Source organism: Anser anser (assembly GCF_964211835.1).
Source record: "Anser anser genome assembly, chromosome: 13".
In the NCBI taxonomy this organism is placed as follows: Eukaryota; Metazoa; Chordata; class Aves; order Anseriformes; family Anatidae; genus Anser; species Anser anser.
In genome coordinates, this window is record NC_139734.1 from 11,050,704 (window position 1) to 11,069,593 (window position 18,890).

The window sequence follows — 18,890 nt, forward strand, 5'->3', positions numbered from 1 at the left end:
CATTAAATTGTCTTTTGAGTGTTTTCTTGACCTTTGAGTGCCTTAAACAGGCCTTCAGTTCATCCCACACTGCTGCTTCTAAACAAACAATATTTTAGAAGTAAAAGCACAGGAGAAAAAGACAAATACAAGTCAGAGCAATAATGACTCATCTGTTGTACAGCTGAACAAATCTCTTCACATCTTTGGAGGAAATCATTTAATTCTTTGGCTCAATCTAGAAACTACTTTTACTACTTTGTATTTAAGTATAACCATACTGCTTCTAGTTGAAGATCTTTCTGAACCGCAAACCAGTAGGTAATTCCTTAGTGTAAATTGAAAAATTCAGCAGAGCTTGAAAAAAAAAAAAAACAAACCCCAAGCTTTGTACCACCTATGAACTATTCAAAGAAAACTTCATTTTGTTTTTTAATTCTAAAAGTAAAAGCTTGTTCTCTAAAGGCACTTTTCTTTAATATCACATCCTCCAGAATTGACATACCTACTAAGTTTCTTGGGACTTGTATGACATCTTCAGCAAATTCAAGGTAACTTCTTGCCTTTTTCACAGCATCTTGATCCTAAAACGCAAGTATATGAGAGAAATGAGATAAGTTCTCCTATTGTATTCTCTTCTGAAAGGGTAAAGAAGCGAACTTACCTCTCCGTAAATATGGAATGTACAAGTATCTTCATCAAGATCAATAGCAGTCACTCCAGGGACTTTTCTGGCTTGCTGAATATTAGCACCATGCGTGCCAATGGCCAAACCCATTAGGTCTTCACGTACAACAAACTGTTCATGAAATCGTGATGCAAGTTGCCTAGAACTCTGAAAAGGATATATATATTTATATAGATTATTACAGCAAATCCCATGATCTCTGGCAGAAAAACACACTAATTTCAACTGTTAATGGGAAAGAACAATAACTCAATTAACAGGCACTGAGACAGAAAATGTTAACTATATAGGTATCTACTGTGCATAAAAGAAATAAAATGAGAAATCTGTCCATGCAAGACAACACAAAATTAAGGTGTAACTGCAATACACTGCTTAGAACACATTAAAAACGTACTAGAATCACTTCTACCCATACAGAAGGATCAACCTAAGAACTTCAGATTCATGCTACTAAGACAAAATCCCCTGCTTCACCTAGTCAATAAGAGTTACTAAAAACTATACCATTATATCAACTCTCAATCATTTTTGAAGCTTGGGTAATCTCAAACACGTGGTTTTGCAACTCTCATCACCTTCGCATGAGGCTGTTATGATGTAGTTGAACAATACAAAATGGCTTACAGAATTTTATGAGGATCTTCTATATGAAATAAGATACCAAGAAAAAAATAGTTCAAAATAGCTTTGAAAAAGTATTGCTAAAAATCTGGATAAAACTTGCAAAAATAATGAAAGGAACAGGTTAAAGATACCTTTACTGACCACAGTAAACAATTTTGTAAAGCAGCCCCAAGCTTCCAAGAAAGCTACGTTACTGAGCTCCAACTTACAGAATTATGCATAAACATGCCCATATATAAAACAGTTTCAATGTTTTCCTAATTGTATGAAGCTTCTGTCACACAGCATGCATGCAGAAAAGAACTGAGAACAGAGGGAAGCTTTTGAGAAATATCTTGCAGCATGCTGTAGAGATGGATCATGTTGAAAGTACTCAAACATGTAGGAAAGCTAGATTTTGGCAGAATCATACAATCCTGTATTGACAGGAACAGCCTCTGCCCATCCCAGGTACCTCAGATTATTAGCATGAGCAGACCTCGTGGGTGCAAAGAAAAATACTTGGCAAGTGCTGCATTGCATACAGCAACCCATCAAGCAAGCAGGGAAGCCACTAAACATAAATGGTGACTTATTTCTAAACAGAAAAAAACACCATAAAAATGACTTGTTTATGAAGACTAAAACAATGACTGATAAATTTATCCTACACATCCTCTTCATACTATCAAAAAACAGTTTTCTTAAAGGATGCCTGTGCTATATGAAATGGGAAGACCACTAAGTTTGGTTACCATGAGAACTAAAAGAAGCATATGGAGAGAAACCAGTAAGAGATGAATACACAGAATAACACAGACATTGTTTATGACAATGAAGTTGTCATACATTTAAACAAAGTTACAGTACTTAAACCTACAGAGAAAAGCAAATATAAAGTATGTAAAAAAGTCATGGATTACCACAATAAGTAAAACTATGTACAAATGCACATGCCATCCACTAATGTCTGAGCACAAGACCACCTAACAGACCACAGGAAAGTAACAGCTTAATGTATCTATGGAAGATACATTAATACAGACTTTCCATCTGTGATAAGTAAAATGGAAAGAATGTTTTGCAAGAAAATAAAGTGAAAGCTCTGTATTATCTTTTCCAAGCCAAAATATAACTGTGCATTTTTCTGCATTGCAATCAAAGTGGTGAAGATGTACACAGGTGCACTTTAATTTAGTTTCGGTGCTAACAGCAGTTTAACCTCCGCAACATGAAACCCTACAGAGGTTAAAAAAACATGATGAAAATGCACACGTAATGGTCTACTCCGTCCCCTATGAACCGCTACTGTTATCCAACCTCTTCAGCTTAAAGATGATGATAAACACCCTGTGGAAAATCACTGTCAGACAGAATCTGCTACAATGGATAAATCGTACACTATCCAAGTGTCATGAAATACTTCCCAAGCTTGGGGACCTCTATCAAGCAGTTCTTTAACTGGATTACAGACAACTCAGAAAGCAAGCACCAACTGCAATGCTTACAGATCTACATTTCAACTGATAATCCAAAAACTGATTTACTGTTTGATATGTTACAGACCACCAAATGAAGAGTAGAGAACAGGACAATCGTGTCAATCAGTCCTTTACACAGCTACCTACGATACACAGAAAATATGAAACTACATCATTCCTAGGGACCTTGACTATGATGGTCATGATACAGTTATATAGCATGTACTAAAATATTATTAGCTTTTTCTGGAAATTATATATTACAACATGTACTGCATCTAAACACAGCAAAATCTTTATCTATTTTCTTTGGCAGATTAATGAGAAACGATTATGCAAATAATGTTTTAATACCTAGATAGAGGTCATGTCTTAATTGCATTCAGAGAGAATAAGATACAAACCAGAATGCAAAAACACATTTCCAAATTTGGGCTTTTTTTTAAAACATTAAAAGCACAACTAAGATACACCTACTAGGAAGGGATGCAAACAAAAAATAACTGGTTGTTTTACTTGATGCTCTAAAAGCCATATTTGAGAAGGAAGGCCATGCAAGTCAAGAAGCTAATATGCAGAAAAGAAGGTACAAAATACAACAAAGGGAAGGGAGGAAAAAAGCTGGTGTAGTGATTATAGCTTAGATTAAGAGTACTCATAGATTAAGAGTACAATGCATGAAAATGAGTTTATTAATGGTTCATTGTTTCCATCAAATAATAATGCAGTAAAAGCCCAAAGCATTCACTAAGTGCTTCCTCTGCAGATGGACGTGTGCAGTCTGTATGTCAATTAGTGTTTCAACAGAAATTCTGAGTATAATTTTTAGTATCTGAAGTTTTTCAAATTTAGCTGAAATTGACTTCATAGTTCTTGACGTACAGGAAACAAATGCCAACATGAAAAATGTCTCCCAACTTTTGTCACGCTACTTATAACCATATATATTTTTCTCACAACAACCTTAATTTAAGTACTGCTTATGTAGAATAAAGGCCTTCCAGTCAGAATCAAATCAAGTTGTCCAGTCTTTCACAGCAGGAAAAAAAAAAAAAGGTTCAGTCTTAGAATGAGAGCAAGAATCCCACATTAGTTTGGGAAAGGAATCAATTACAGCAGCTGCTGCTGCATGCATTTGTGGGAGCATGTACAGAGAATTAGCTCTAAAAAGCCTGTTGTTCTTCCCACCTCCAAAATAATACTTTGCACTTCAAGAGGTAAACTGCCCACACAATTGTCAGTTCTGGAGGAAGACAGAGAAGAATGGATTGTACTCAACATGGAACACCAGTGAGAAGAGACTAGTTTTCTCAAGATCAGGAAGAGACCAAGACCCAAAGAAACTTGGATCGCACCTCTCAAATACAGAAATCAAAAGACTAATGAAAATAATGGAAGAACTTCTTGTATCCAGTAGGTACACACACAGCTGCTTACAAGAGTCCTGAATGACTACACCACATCCCATTTCAAGCTAAAACCAAAACTGGTCTAATCCCTGTTGGGGTTGTGGGGTGGGAATAACAAAATCTGGCTCCAAAATAACAGAGCTGGTATTCACCCAATGTAAAACTTTAATAACAATAGTTCTGGTGGTACTTCTAGTTCTTGCTGATGAATCTAAAAAGAAAGTTTTTTTGAAATGTTGCTATTTTTTTCCAATTTGTAGATAGGAGTTAAAAACATAAAGATATGTTAATTCTACTGTACAAAGATCCCCTGATTTCTTAGCCTACTCCTTTTTTTCCATGGACAAATATGAGTCAAACTTCTTGCCAGTCAACACCCACTCTCCAGTTACAGGAATGTCAGAAGCTGTATCTGCTGTAAGACAATTTCCTAACATTTTATCTAGAGACAAACCAATCCCTTTGTACATCCTACCAACATCAGTCTCACCCCTTCCTATAGATCCACCTCTCCTTTTCACTACGTTTGTTTTGCAAGATTCAGTTCTAGTCCATCTCACTATCAAGCCATATTCACTCCACCTATTTTTAAAAACAGTTACTAAAAGCTATTTAATATGAGCCACTATTCATGCCGTAGTGACTATTCTATGGTTCAAAATAGAAAATAAATGCATGTATATACATTTGTATTTAACAGAAGATCCTGCTTGATGGGCAGGACTGGATATAAGATTGGATAAAAATGATTATTTGTAAGAAGAGGCCCTATAACTATGAGCCTCTTTGTTAGGGTTACATCTTCATCTGCCTCTTTTTAATACTAAGAATAGCATCAGTAGATAATTACTTTCTTCCCCCTACGAATCCTAACAGCTAGTATGTGCCTGTGTTTTCTTTTTAAAAAAAATACTTCAGAGAAAAACAACGTACCTCCAGCTGTTTGCTAGCCTCTTCATTCCTCAAAATCAGGGATAACTTGGTACGAAGACTTCGAAAGTGCATATCAATCAGCATATTTGCCCGCTTTGTTGTTACATCATTGATTGACTAAATTATTAACAAAGAAAACAGCATTTTACATATGCACCTTTCAAAAAAAACACTGTACTTAGTATAGTTAAATGCTCATACTTACTAAAATAATAAGCTGATGGTTTTCAGAATCATATGTTACAGAAAAAGCTCCAACTGCCTTTTTGAAGTCCTTATGTGCAGACTCTTTGGCACACCTAAAGAATAAAAATGCGACATATTTAAAAATAATAATTGCTGCATTTATGGTTCACAGCTAAAAAGAGGTTCTTTTCTTAATACAATGAATCTTAAAAAAAAATCATGTATCCAAGTCCTCCCTTTTAATGCAGGTATTGCTTCATTCTGACGTCATTTACTTTACTCCTTTTACTTCCAGTGGTTTTCACAACAGTAGAATCAGAGTTTTTTTTTTTCAGAAAATTTATCTGTATGTACATCTAAGAAATGACAAACCAGTTAAGGAAAATTTCACATTAAAAAAAGCTAGGATTGTCACATCCAGCAAGTTTGAGTTTCAAACGCACCATGAACCAGTATATGCAACTTCACTGCATCCACTGTAGTATTCTAATGACCTTACGGTCATCTCATGCACCGTTTTGCTTCTCCAGCCTTCTTCTGTCTACTCATTACTTAGTGAACTTGTTTACTATAACATTAACTTGAGAAACTCTGAGTTTAATCTGAGCTTATAGCTTATTCCACGTTGGGGTAATAAAATGCATCTCAAAAATGCAAGGAATTGATTTGAAGCTAAAGAAGGGGAGATGGTATTAATCTGTGGTTTTAGAGCTATATTTTGAAGAAAAAGATATGACAGCATTAAAGGAGAAAACCAATTGTTTCTGTACCATACTATGGGAGGTTTTGTTATTGCACAACTATTTCCAGAGCTATCACCAAAATACCTTATGCCCTACAACACAGGGCAATGTTTTCTATTGTCATTAAATACCAACTTGGATAGACTGTCAAATACTCTTTCACTGACAGAGTGACCATTTGCAAATTATCAATAAAGTTGACCAAGAATGGATTCATATTAATTTGTGTACATCACTGAACAAGAATACAAATAAGAATACATATTGTAATGAATAAAAATCTTAATCTATGCTGCACGTAAGCCTTAAAACCTTAAAGGAAGTATTTCTTCCTGCAGGACTAAGTTGTATTTCAAAGATCATTTTTATACTTCTGATCACATTCACATTTTTATTTTCTACATTCTTACATGAAAACCGTAGAAGTTACTTTCAAACAGTAAGAAGCATTTTTATTCCTTCTTTTCTCACACTCAAGAAGTTACCCATGTTTTGAAACAAGTTATAAAGAAATTCTTGCACTTACATTTGCCTTAAATCCTCTGGAACTTCCAGTTTGATTTTATGAAAAGTATCTTTTGTTGCAGGTTTATTGGGGTTCACAGATCTCAAACGCTCAATTGTGACAATTTCATTGTACGTAGCATCACAGGCTGCATATTCTATTACGTAAAACTGATATAAAAATAATAAAATCATCCAAGACACACATTTTATGACAAGAGTAAGACTTACACTATTAAGTGAAAGGTGCTTTTGTTAACTCTAGAAGTCAAATTTGAACTTTTTACATTGATGTTAATGGCAATTGCAACAGTCCTAGTCAAGAAGTTATTTGAAAGTGAAGAGGGAAAAGCTTATGTTACTGCACATCAATATAAAAGAAATCAACACAAAAAAAATAGTTTATATAAGTAAATAAATATGTACATATGCATATTCCTACCTCACCCTTTATCATTCTCACTTTAGCCAACCACCAGCAGCAGGGTTCTTTTTCATTTGCCCTGGAATAAACCTAAACAAAATATATATATTACATATTTGTAGCATTCTTAAAAGATATCACAAAAGCTGATATTGATTAGTATAATCATCAGCTCTGTTATGTGTGAAAAACAGCAAGATATACTGATACTTAAAGTCTCCAACCTAGGCACTGCACAGCGTGCGTGTAACAGCTGAAGTATCTACTGCAAGTACAGGTAGGATATAAACTTATGTGTGTTATATCATAAATAATATTGTACCTAAGATTTACCAGTAATAATCGCTTCAGTGCTTAAATACATTAATATTCAATCAACAACGCTTATTGTGTACAAGTCCAAAGAGGTTTTACAAATGGGGGGGAAGATCGGAAGGGACATATATCTATACTACTTTAGCACATACATGATATTGGCCACAACTACAGAAAAGAATTGCCATTTTCTCATTTTTCAAATCAAAATAAACTTAAATAGCATGCAACCAAAATATAAATGCTGCAAGTTCTCACTTCTTTTTTAATAATAATTATAAAAAATATTTTTTCATAAAGTGGTCAAGTTTTAGGAATGTCATATTTAAGTCAGACTCCCTCTACATATACATCAATATTTACATATATATTTTTATATTTAAATGTATTTTGTATACATACGCACACGTAACAATCTTCCTCATTCAGCTTTAAGTTTTATTAACATATAGACATTATTAAACATCTGCGTAGTTAAAGAGTTAAAAATTAAATGTAGTCAAAGAAGTACAGTCCAGGCTAACACAGCAAAAATCTCTTTTGATGACATGCATGATATCATATTCTATGTAGTACTTGGGATTAAAGAAGTGATGCCATGCAACAGGGAGGCAAGCCTTACAACTGGCTAGGCTGACATTTTTTCCACCCCAAGTTCTCTCACTTCTCAAATCAAATTCTGAGAATGGAGCATACGTACCTCTACTTCATCGCTTTCATTTATATCCTTATTATAGCCTGCAGGTGGAGGAAACCTCACATCGTGGAATGGTATTTGTCTCTCTGGTTGCCAGCTGCAAATAAAAATACACTGTATGGCCTATTCACATTCTTTTTTTTTTTTTTTTTTAAAGAACTATTACTGCTTTCAAAATCCATCAATTTTTGAGTTTTGCAGAGCTTGTGCGCACAAACATCTATAGAAAAGGTAAATTAATGTTTGGAAGAAACACCCATTAAGTGATCATTAAGCAACTTAAACGATAGCTTGATGCTACCTGCACTGTTTTGTACGAACTACTGCTGGAAGATTTCTGTTTGCAGTTATAGGATTTACTCCTAACATCAGAAACACAGATTAAATAGTTTTATAAGCCTTTTGAACTCTTCATTAAAAAGAAGTCGTATTTCTTTGGTTCTACCTATAGCTCATGAAAACATGATCCGGATTCAGTCTGAATTCAATTTGAATTTTCAGGTTCTTTAACAGAGACTGAATAAAATGAGTATGACAAAAATAACTTATTTTTAGAGAAATAAGAAAATTTCCAAAACCACAGACGAAGCCATAAAGATTGACAGGAAAAAGTATATAGCAGCAATTTGTTTCCCTCCTGAAGGAAAGAAAACCTGAGCTGAACGGTATAATGGAAGTCTAACTTGTAATGCCCTTAAATGATGAGGAAAATTCGAGCTAAGAAAACTGGCATTTATCACTTATCTATAAATCACATTTTGTATTAATGTAATTCGGTAAATTAAAATAAGATATTCCCATGAGACAGAAGCAGTCATGATACCACTGCTTACTTACATTGGTTGCAATTATGTAAGTTCAATAATATGCTCATCTTTCTAAGAAATCTCACACCAATGTAGTTTTGTACTTTAAAAATATTTAAACAAATAAAAGCATTTACATGAAAATGTCACAACATAATAAACACCTCAAACACAATTCTAAAACACACTAGCAGCAAGCCTACAGTATCTAAAAGATGCCAATGTCCATCATTATTAAGTTATATCTAGGTTAATCAAATTCAAGATGGGAACTCTGCCACGTTTCTAGGTATAACATCAGCAATATACTTACTTGTTTTCAAATACAACTGTTATAGAATCTTCATGTACATCCTTTACGAATGCCTGTGAAGAAAAGAAAGATATAATTATGGTCTGCCTGTCCATATTTAAAAAAAAAAATAATTTTGAAACTCTTTTTTTTCCTTTCAGAGACATTAGCAGAACTCAAAACGTAAGTATGGTGTTGACTCAGCCTTTTCAATTTTGCAATAGTCCTATATAAAATGCATACTGAAAGTTGATAACCTTGAATTCATGTCTGCCATTGTACAGACACAATGTCCAAGCCATAAACACATTCTCTCCCATTACTTATAAAAAGCAGAAAGGTCACTACCAAATGGCAAGATCATTCTGAATAGTGAGTTATAACTTGATTTTAACATGTTTGATTTTATAATGAACATTTTGTGCTTTCTGCCAGGGAAACTATGGTATAGAAATAAAACAAATACTCCTAGAAAACAATCCTGCCTCTTTTCTCTTTTACTTCAAGGTAAGCTTAAATATCACACTAGTGAAGTTTGCCAACATCCTTTCCAGCACAATTCTCCCAGTATTAGTTTCATCACACTCAGCTTCCTTAGCACACAAATGTAAGTTAAATGCCCTGCAGACTTCCTTCGCCTTCCTTCTGGGTAATGGACAGCAGTTGTGCTGTCTCCCACACAGCCATGAAGCAGAATACAGAACTAAGACTCAACCCCAAGTGCTTTTCCACACTTATGCTACTCAACTGATTGACCTTTGATCAACTCTCATCTTAATGCCCAAACTTCCCCATCTACAGAAAAGCAAGATTGAGACACCACTTGAAGAGCTTTGGGATTCACTAATGAAAGCATTTTTCACAGCCTCAAATTATAGAGGTCACAGAGCAACCACGGCTGAAAAGATTGCGGTTTGTTCCTTTTTAAAATACCTTTATAAACTGCTAAAACAGGCACTGGCAAAGTGCTGAGCATCCCACTGGTATTTGTCCATACATAAATGTATATTATATATTATTCTATATGCCCTTGCAAGGTAGGTGAAAGCGCACTATCGAGAGTTTACGGAAGTTTGTTCTACCAATGGAGATGAGTCTTAGCAGATCTAAAAATTCTCAGTAAGTTGGAAATAACTTAGCAGTAACTAACTTCTTTTAGAAGCTGTAGTTACTGAACTATGGAACTTTTCATTCTCCTCCCATTTCAAGTTACTAAGACAAAAATAACTGGCATCTTACATGAAGGTAAGAATTCTCTAGGTATGGAGTTTAAGTGGTTAAAAAACTTCTCCCAACACTTTCCTTTATGAAGTATTCCCAAGCATTTGCTAAGTTGCAGTAGTAACTTGTAGAATCAAACAAGAGCAGTACCTGATGTAATGAAATTAAGTGGTATGCGTGCACAACTATATGTCTAAAGTGCACTGAGAGACATGCAATAAAATAAAGAGGTGCAGTGCTGATTGATAATCTGAAAATAACTAATGCCATCTTGAGCAGAAGTCAAAGCCAAGTCACAAGGACAATAGCAAAAGCGTGTTTTATACCTGGCTCATCTCTCTCAATACTGTAAATAAAGTTACAGGCAAGTTTATTACTCTAGCATCCAAAGGAAATTTATTCAAGAAGCCCTAAGATTTAGGGATGGATTTAACAAAACCTAGGTAATTACTTATATTGAAGTTCCAAGATATTCCTTCCAAAGGGATTACAAACATAGTTGGTATTTTATGAAATGATGTAATGCAAAGTAGATCTAAAACTGTATCTCTGCATTATGTTGATAGTAGAACAGAAATACTCTCTATAAAAAGGCAACAGAACTCCCAGTTAATCGTTATGACCCCCAGACACTTATCTACTGTTTTATATTGCTGTCTCCTCCGTAAGAGAATCCCAGAACAGAATATGCACTTCACTGATACTAAGATAGTCCTGACTTGTTTTGCAACATTACACATCACTTTCAAAGACTCTTCCCACATTTCTTGCAATGTTTGGTCATGTGCAGCTCTGAAGTACCTATTCTTATGGATGTAGCAGAAATGGATGCCTTTAATACCTGAAAAAAATACTGTAATCACTACCAAATATTTGGCATAACTCTTTCACGCCACGGAATGGAAAAGACAGGACTTAGTATTATTAGTAACATTCCAGTATGCAAAAGAAGTTATTTTACAAAGCAAATCCTACAGAAATGCCACCAAGAGTGCTGAATAGCCTCAAGGGAAGATGGGTAAGAGTAACACAGTACAATGTCTTGAGACCTAACTTGTTCATACCTAATTTTCTCATATTCACAAAATAGCGAAAATTGCTGCTTCTCTGAAAGATGCTTTTGGAGAAGTCATCCCCTCTATGGTAATGAAAATACCAAAAGATGCTCCAAATAACACTGTAAATATTATGGGATATGACAAAGAAATGCACCAGCATAGCAGTAAAAGGCAAGACTATGCCTCATTTCCTGACCTCACAGTTCCTAACATCCAAACCATCTTGAGTAGAACCTACTGAGTGCAGCAATATAACCAACTGGGCGTATTAATGCTAAAGGCTACCATTAATAACCAAACCAGATGGTGACACAAACAAATGTTATCAAACTGGAGACTAACCTAACACCTTTAAACATTATAGTACTTTAAAAATCTGGAAAATGTAAAATACAGCTAATTAAAAGAATATTTAACTATGGGCAATTGCCTTAAACTTGCCTTAAACTTGCATCATGGCCCAATTTAAAGGCTGAAGGTCTAGTACAGCAGGTGCAGAGCTTTTATCATTCCTTTACTGTGACAGACCCAGGGACTGAGGGACTCCACTAGGCTGAAGATGATTCCAATACTGTGCAAAAGTTTACAAATTTATTATTATAGTGTTTTATCACTTTCCAGTTACTACAAAAGCTCCTCTTAAGGACGAAGAATGACTTGGACATTGCTTTGGTCTCAAGCCAAAACCAAAAAGACACCTGAACCAGGAACACTGAGGATACTGTTGACCATACAGAAGTAGCATCAATTCAGATTATCAATAGTGAATATGATAAAATCAACAGTTTCTTTCGTTTACAGAGTTCAGAAACAGATCAAGTACCTGCTTTTGCTCCAGCCTGGCCAAAGAAGTTGATGTCGTAACACTGTTATTTGCTCTTTATTTTCCAGCTTTGCTGATCTTACAAGGAGAGGGATACCTTGCAAAGTACCTCATTTCAAGTATACAACACTTCTGCTACTTCCATAATGAAGTTTATGCTTACAAAACAATTAACCAGACAAAATACATTAATAGCCCAGATATACTGTTGCCTAATCCCAACTAATCACAGAAAGCTGGTTTTCCTTGTTCTGCAGTTACAAACTTGTGACACAGGAAAAAAACCTCAGATACACCTTGGCCAGAACATTTTTCTGAGTCCATATAGCATTATTTCTATTTTTCACAGGTATAAGAATTTAATATCTCTAGTAAGTAAAATTAATTTGTACACTTAAGGTTGAACACTTAAGCCTTTCTACATTTCTAAGTATGAATTTAAATGCCTCAAAACATTTATAAATTTTATAAGAACCTGTAAAAAAACTCAACTATTAATGCATTATGAAAACTAAAACTTACCACAATTGTATTCTGTGATATGCATAATACTATACACAATACTAAAGTGAAGTGATAGACCATTAACATCACAATGCAAATTCACAGTAACAGGACAAGCTGGTCCCAGATGTCAGTGAAGGCAGAGAAGAGCCACTGATTTCACACTGAGTATTATGGAAAGCACAACAAGCATTCATCAGGCTTTCTGGAAATAAAGAGTACAAGTCGGGCATGGAAGTTTAAACCCAAAGGTGCATATATTTGGGCTTGAAAGGCACACTCAAGAAGGGACAGAACACTGGCTATGATAAATGTGAACACATACGTGAAAAAAAAACACATTAAAAACACACTGAAATTAGATGGAACTCAAATGAGAATACAGGACACTGAATGACTACAGCAGCTGTGGTATCACTAACACTACCAGCAATACCAAGTAAGAACACACAAGAAAACCAAATCACTGAGAGGTTTCCTTTTGCAAAATGTGCTTCTGTTCACAGAAACAATGACCAAGTCTGCTTGTTCCTCTCTGATGTGAAAGATTCAAACGTAGTAAGTTTCCTACACCAAGTTTGACTTTCAGTCACATTAGCCATTAGCATTTATCTCCACACTTCAGACATAATTAAGTAAAAGAGATTATAATCAAACAATGGCATGTTATGGTCTTTCTTATATATGATCATTTGTATTGTAAGAACAGTTACATGCTAAAGATGTGGTCTAAATTGTATGAATTATTAGATACAAAATGAGAATTATTGGAAATTCCAGTGTATTTGTTATTTTTGTGCTAAATGGCATGACAGAAACTTCAAAGGAACAAAAAGACACTAGCTGCCACGAAGTATTTTGATATATATATATATATATTTTTAAGTCTTACATTAGATGCAAGTAGTGTCAAACATTTTAATAACAGATAATAAAATTTAAAAGTGAGAAAAGGGAAAAAATGCTCTAAGATGAAAACGTTATGTTTATACAAATGTGCATCTACTGTTTGCATAACAGCTGTGTACCATTTTATACCTGTTGGAAGGAAGGATGGCTACCAAATCTGAGAACAGGCATACCGCCATACAAAGAAGCAGATCAGGAAACAAGAAAAATCACAGAACAAAAATCACTCAACAAAAATCAGGAAAAATGGTACAGGCTATCATCCTCAGAAGGACTGAGTAGACAGGATTGAGAATGTACAAAGAGACTGAAGATACTTATTTGCTGAGGGTACATCTGTGTGGAACAGTGAAAGCAAAGAAAGAAATAGTATGGAATGCAAAGGGAGGCCCTGAGTACAGTTGTTAACATAGACACGAAGTAAAAAAAAAAAATTAAGATGAATGATTTTGTCAATTGCAGCTTCAACAGAGAAAAGTGAAGTACCTAGAAAACTACCGAAACAATGGCAGAGTGCTGAAGCTACTGGGATCAGAAGAGTTTGAGTATTGTAATAAGGTTATAGAGCAAGAAGTGGCAAAACTTGATTACAGAGAACATACAGATGTTAACAGCAAGTATCTGAAGCAATCCGCCTCAACAACGATGCTTTCTATCTCTAGCAGAAGATACAAGAGAATCATTCCCAAGCTGGGGAGAGTAAAAAATCCCATGCTGCAAAAGCATCCAGCACATGCCCTTTTACAGGGAAAAAGTATCTAAAGCTAGTACTTGAAAGATTAGACAAGGGACTGTCTGTTTGTCCTCTGAGAACATGAGCTTAAAAAACCCATTTACCACACCATACTAACCAACAAGATGTGAAAAGATATGCCCTACCGGCACACACCTTCAAGATTTAGTTACTTAGCTGTGAGCTCCAAAAGGGCAGTTCTCTCCCCTTAGGATTTGCAGTCCTGGCTGTTTGTTGGACTATTCTTAAAATAAATAAGGGGATTTAATCTTTTCTTTCCAGGGATTCTGGGCCAAGCGATCTACCAAGTCATGACTAAGCACCTCTAGGTACTAGATTACTGACTATTCCTGAATCATGCTTATTGACTGCACTGCACTTTCCATGGAATAGTTCACATGGGTAAGGAGAAAAAGTTCATGAAATTGTGATGCATTCACCAAATAATATTTGAATTAATGCATTAATGAATACATGAAGAACTAGTCTCCAGTGCGGCGATCAAACCAAAGCATTCCAGAACTCTGTGAAACAGCACACCTGACCAGTATGAAATGTGAATTAACATCTTCCACGTGCTGAATGCATGCTCTGCCTCTTGAGGTATCAAAACCATCTCCTGTGTTTTGTGTGGAACACGATCCCTTCAGATGCATCTCAGCATGTGCTCTGGATCAAGTCCCACAGGTAACACAAGCAGAGAAAAGCCTGGTTTATGACTCTCAGTAGAGCCTAGGTGCCAATTAGACACCGGTTTTATACTTTCAAGATCAAGATGCTGCTGGAAACACTCAAAAATTAAACTGTTTAGGGATTTGAAATCATAGGGTCTTAACAGAGAGTTACAAAAAGGCTATGAAAACCTCAAGTGGCTGTTAGGTACCTACTTGTATCACATAGTCCCTTCACAACTCCAGCAGCATCATATTCTTCCCCTCCACATCCTAATACCAAGATGTAGGAGCTGTTTTTTCAAAACACGTACATATTCTAATGAAGATCATCAGAACGATTCAGAGACAACGAAACTAAGTATCAGTAAACCATGAGATGGAATAAAAAACGTTTCATTTGTTTTACAACAATAACACTCTAAACATTTCTCAGGATGCTGCTTAAAGAAACTTGAACAAAAATAAATAAAATCTTGCCATTAAATCTGCATTTAACATCATAATGCTTCTTGTTATGCTGGATCAATCAATCCATTTTATAATCAAATTCCGGATCTGTAAGACAGGCATAAAACTCACAAGAAAACATTCTAACAAATTACTTACTAAGAGTGCGATACTCAAAGATTATGATGAATTCCAGTTGCAATTCTTTTATTTAAGTAATTCAGGCTAGAAGAAAATTGCTGATGTACACTGAATATTACTGCATGAGATTTCCTAATTTTTAGTTTAAAAAGATCTGTTGCTCTATTTATCTGAAGTTTGATGCTCCATCTAGACAGGTAGTAAACATTAAGAGCCCCATTTAAGTCCCCTTACATAATTTAGCCAAACCCTCATGGTTAGATAAGATTAAGAGACCAAAAAAAAAAAAAAGATTCTTGTATCTGAATTTCTAAAAGTTAAAAGGCAAACATAATATACAATGTGGAAGCAATGTCTGTGTGTACTTGGATACATTAAACCACACTAAAACATGATGAATAAATCCCCATGAGTACAAAAACGCTCATCTGAGATTGCTACCTAAACCACAACCAGAAGTATGTTGGATATTTTATGGAGGACAGGGAAAAAGGACATCATGATGTCAAAACTGAACACGACAAAAAAAAAAAGTTCCAGAAGCTTTCAGTTTCCCCCAGGTTTCCTTAACAATATTGACCACTAAAAAATGTACAGTATCATTTTTATCATCTATTTTGTGAAATATAGTCAAGAAATTTGATAAAAGCCTTGTCAGAAGTTCTCTCAAGCTACATATTATGCCTTATGTTTCTTCATGAGCAAATACTGCATCTTCAAAAATTTAGAACTGATTTTTGTAAATGCTAAATAAATTTAATTCCAGGAAGTAATATATAGATCCAGGACTGTGGCTGCAACACTGCAAACCCACAGGATGCTCTGTGTATCACATTTACAAACTTTTCATACTTACCTTTTTCTTTATCTTAGGATCTTTCCAGAATATGAAATTATCTCATGGATTTAAAAAAAATTGTCGTCATTTTCTTTGAAACAATAAAAGGAAGAAAGCCAACAACTCAACGGTGTTGGAACTCTACCATTTGGATACCAACCTACACTGCCACACTACCATCAGAGTGTGAAATTCTACCCGTGCCTTCATTGCTAACATAAATATTGGATGTCACCCAATAGCTGGGCCCATTTTTAAAGTACTACAGCACCTAAATGACAGTAAACTTTCAGAAACTGATCCACGACAGTTTCTGGTCCGTTCATAACAGGTGCACATGCCAGTGAGGGTAGGCCCAAACCCAGCGTTCAAACTTCGATTTTCTGTGCACAGCGTAAAAGCACAGCTTACACCCTATTAATTAATAGGCCCTTAATTAATACCCCCCAACACACGCAGAGCCACAGCAGCACTACACGGTAGTAATAAAGGCATTAAGTGCTCGGGGAATATATGGAGGACTTGGTGACAGCTTTATTCAGCACAAGGACTTGGAAATAAACATGGAACCGAGTAGTCCCAGTAAGACGCACGTTAGATAAATAAAAGCACTCAGCGACTCAGCACACGCATTTTTGGTCAAGCAACGCTCTTTAATATCCGCAGGCGACGTCCCCAGCCGCGGCGCTGAGCCCTGCGGCCGGCCGCTGGGCCCGGCTCCGCACCTAACGGGCCCCCTGCCCGCGCGGAGCGAGGCCCTCCCGGAGACCCGGCGGCCGCGGATCTCACCGCTAACGGCCCGGGGCCGGGCCCGGCCTCGGCGCCACGGAGAGCAGGCCCGGGGCCCTCCCGGCGCCTCCCCCCCCCCCCCCTTTTCCCCTCCCTACAATAGGGGAGGCCCGCGGCCTCCTCGGCCTCCGGGGGCCTCTCCCGGCCTCCCCCCTCCTGGGCCGGGCCCGCCGAGCCCCCGGCCGCGGCCCCCTCCCCTCGCACACGGCGCGGGCCTCGCCGCGGCCTCCCCCCCAGCCCCGCTCTCCTTCCTCCTCCTCCTCCTCCTCCTCCCTGCCCCGGGGCCCCCGCTTTCCCTCAGCGCGGGGAGGAGCCGCCGCCTCCTCCTCCCCCTCCTCCTCCCGGCCCCGCTCCCTCCGCGGAGGCCCGGGCGGGCCGCGAGCAGCCGGTACCTTGTAGAAGGCCCCGTTGGAGCCCCGCACCTCCACCACCAGCTCCTCCATGTTGTGCGGCGGCGGCTCGGGGCGGGTAGAGCCAGGCCCGGCGCCTCCTCCCTGCCCTTCCCTTTCTCTGCCTCGGCGCAGGAGGAGGAGGAGGACGGGGGGGGGGGGGAGAGGAGGAGGAGGAGGCGGCAGAGGAAGGCTCGGTGTGTGTGTGTGGTGTGTGTGTGTGCGCCGGGCGGGGGAGGGGAAGGGGAACCTCAGTTCACTGCGGGGGTGGGGCCGCGGAGGGGCGGGCCGGGGCTGGGGCCGTGCCGTGCCGGGGGGGCGCTGCGGGCGGCTCCGCGCCTCCGCTGCTCGCCCTCGGCCGCCCGGAAGTGAAAGCGAAACGGGCACCGCCGGGCGGCGCGCGCGGCCCCGAGGGAGGGGGTGGGAGGGGGGGGAGCGGCGCGGGGGCGCCCGCTTCGAATGTAAACACTGAACCCGCGTCACGTGACGCACCGGGGCGGAGCGGGCAGCGGGCCGCAGCCTGCACGCCCACCGCCTAACGGCCGCGCAGCCGCAACGGGGAGAGGCAACGGAAGCCGGCGGCCCGCCCCTGTGGTTGAGTGACAGCCCCGCTGGCCAATCGGGTTGCGCTGTGCGCCTCGCGTTCTGACCTATCGGAAGGGGGCGTGGCCTGCTTCGTCTGGCCATGGCGGGGGGGCGGGCCCATAACGGCCGCGGCAATGGCGGTGGGGGATCATGGCGGCGGGAGACCGCCAAGGCGGGTGGGGTAGGATTGGCGCTCTTTGCGGGACCCCCGTAACACCTAGGGGATCGCCAAGAGTGGAGTGAATCAGAAAATAAAGTGTGAATCGTTGTGCCAGTTTTTATTGGGTTCACCGTGGTCGTGGTGAAAGACCTGTACACCCCGTGAGGAGGCAGCGGCGAGACGAGCAGAGCAGCAGGCCTGGACAGCTGGTGTGCTGCTGCTCAACGCCACAGTCAGGCCTTGGTCAACAAGCCAGCTCTATGTGTGCTAAAAAAGGAAAAAATATTCACCATATTACATACACTATTATTTATTTGAACTACAAACCATCACTGGAACAGTATAAATGGTTCAACACAAAATCATTCAACAATCTGCCCGGAGAGATGATGCCAGCTTCTAAAACAAAGCTAGCTGATATTTTTTTGGCATTCTTTATTATGATTATTCTCTAATTAGTAAAGCAGACTGCTGTCGCACAGGCAGGTTATGTCTGAACAGACAATATAAGGATGGCTAATTTAGCTCTGACTTCCACTTTTGATTTCACCATTTA

General features: G+C 38.4%; 1 protein-coding gene across 3 annotated transcripts in view; it reads right to left on the minus strand.

The window, feature by feature from the left end:
- Window positions 1-18,065, minus strand: part of FMR1 (fragile X messenger ribonucleoprotein 1) — a 30,489-nt gene extending 12,424 nt beyond the window's left edge. For all 3 annotated transcript variants that reach the window (XM_083797174.1, XM_083797175.1, XM_083797173.1), the window contains exons 1-9: window positions 17,593-18,065; window positions 9,085-9,137; window positions 7,969-8,062; window positions 6,972-7,043; window positions 6,552-6,700; window positions 5,302-5,395; window positions 5,097-5,213; window positions 644-814; window positions 485-563 (exon numbers count right to left, since the gene is read on the minus strand). In XM_083797174.1, the coding sequence (XP_083653300.1) occupies window positions 485-563; window positions 644-814; window positions 5,097-5,213; window positions 5,302-5,395; window positions 6,552-6,700; window positions 6,972-7,043; window positions 7,969-8,062; window positions 9,085-9,137; window positions 17,593-17,643 (880 nt within the window). In that variant the 5' untranslated portion in view covers window positions 17,644-18,065. The remainder of the gene's footprint in view (window positions 1-484; window positions 564-643; window positions 815-5,096; window positions 5,214-5,301; window positions 5,396-6,551; window positions 6,701-6,971; window positions 7,044-7,968; window positions 8,063-9,084; window positions 9,138-17,592) is intronic.
- Between the last annotated feature and the right edge of the window lie 825 nt (window positions 18,066-18,890).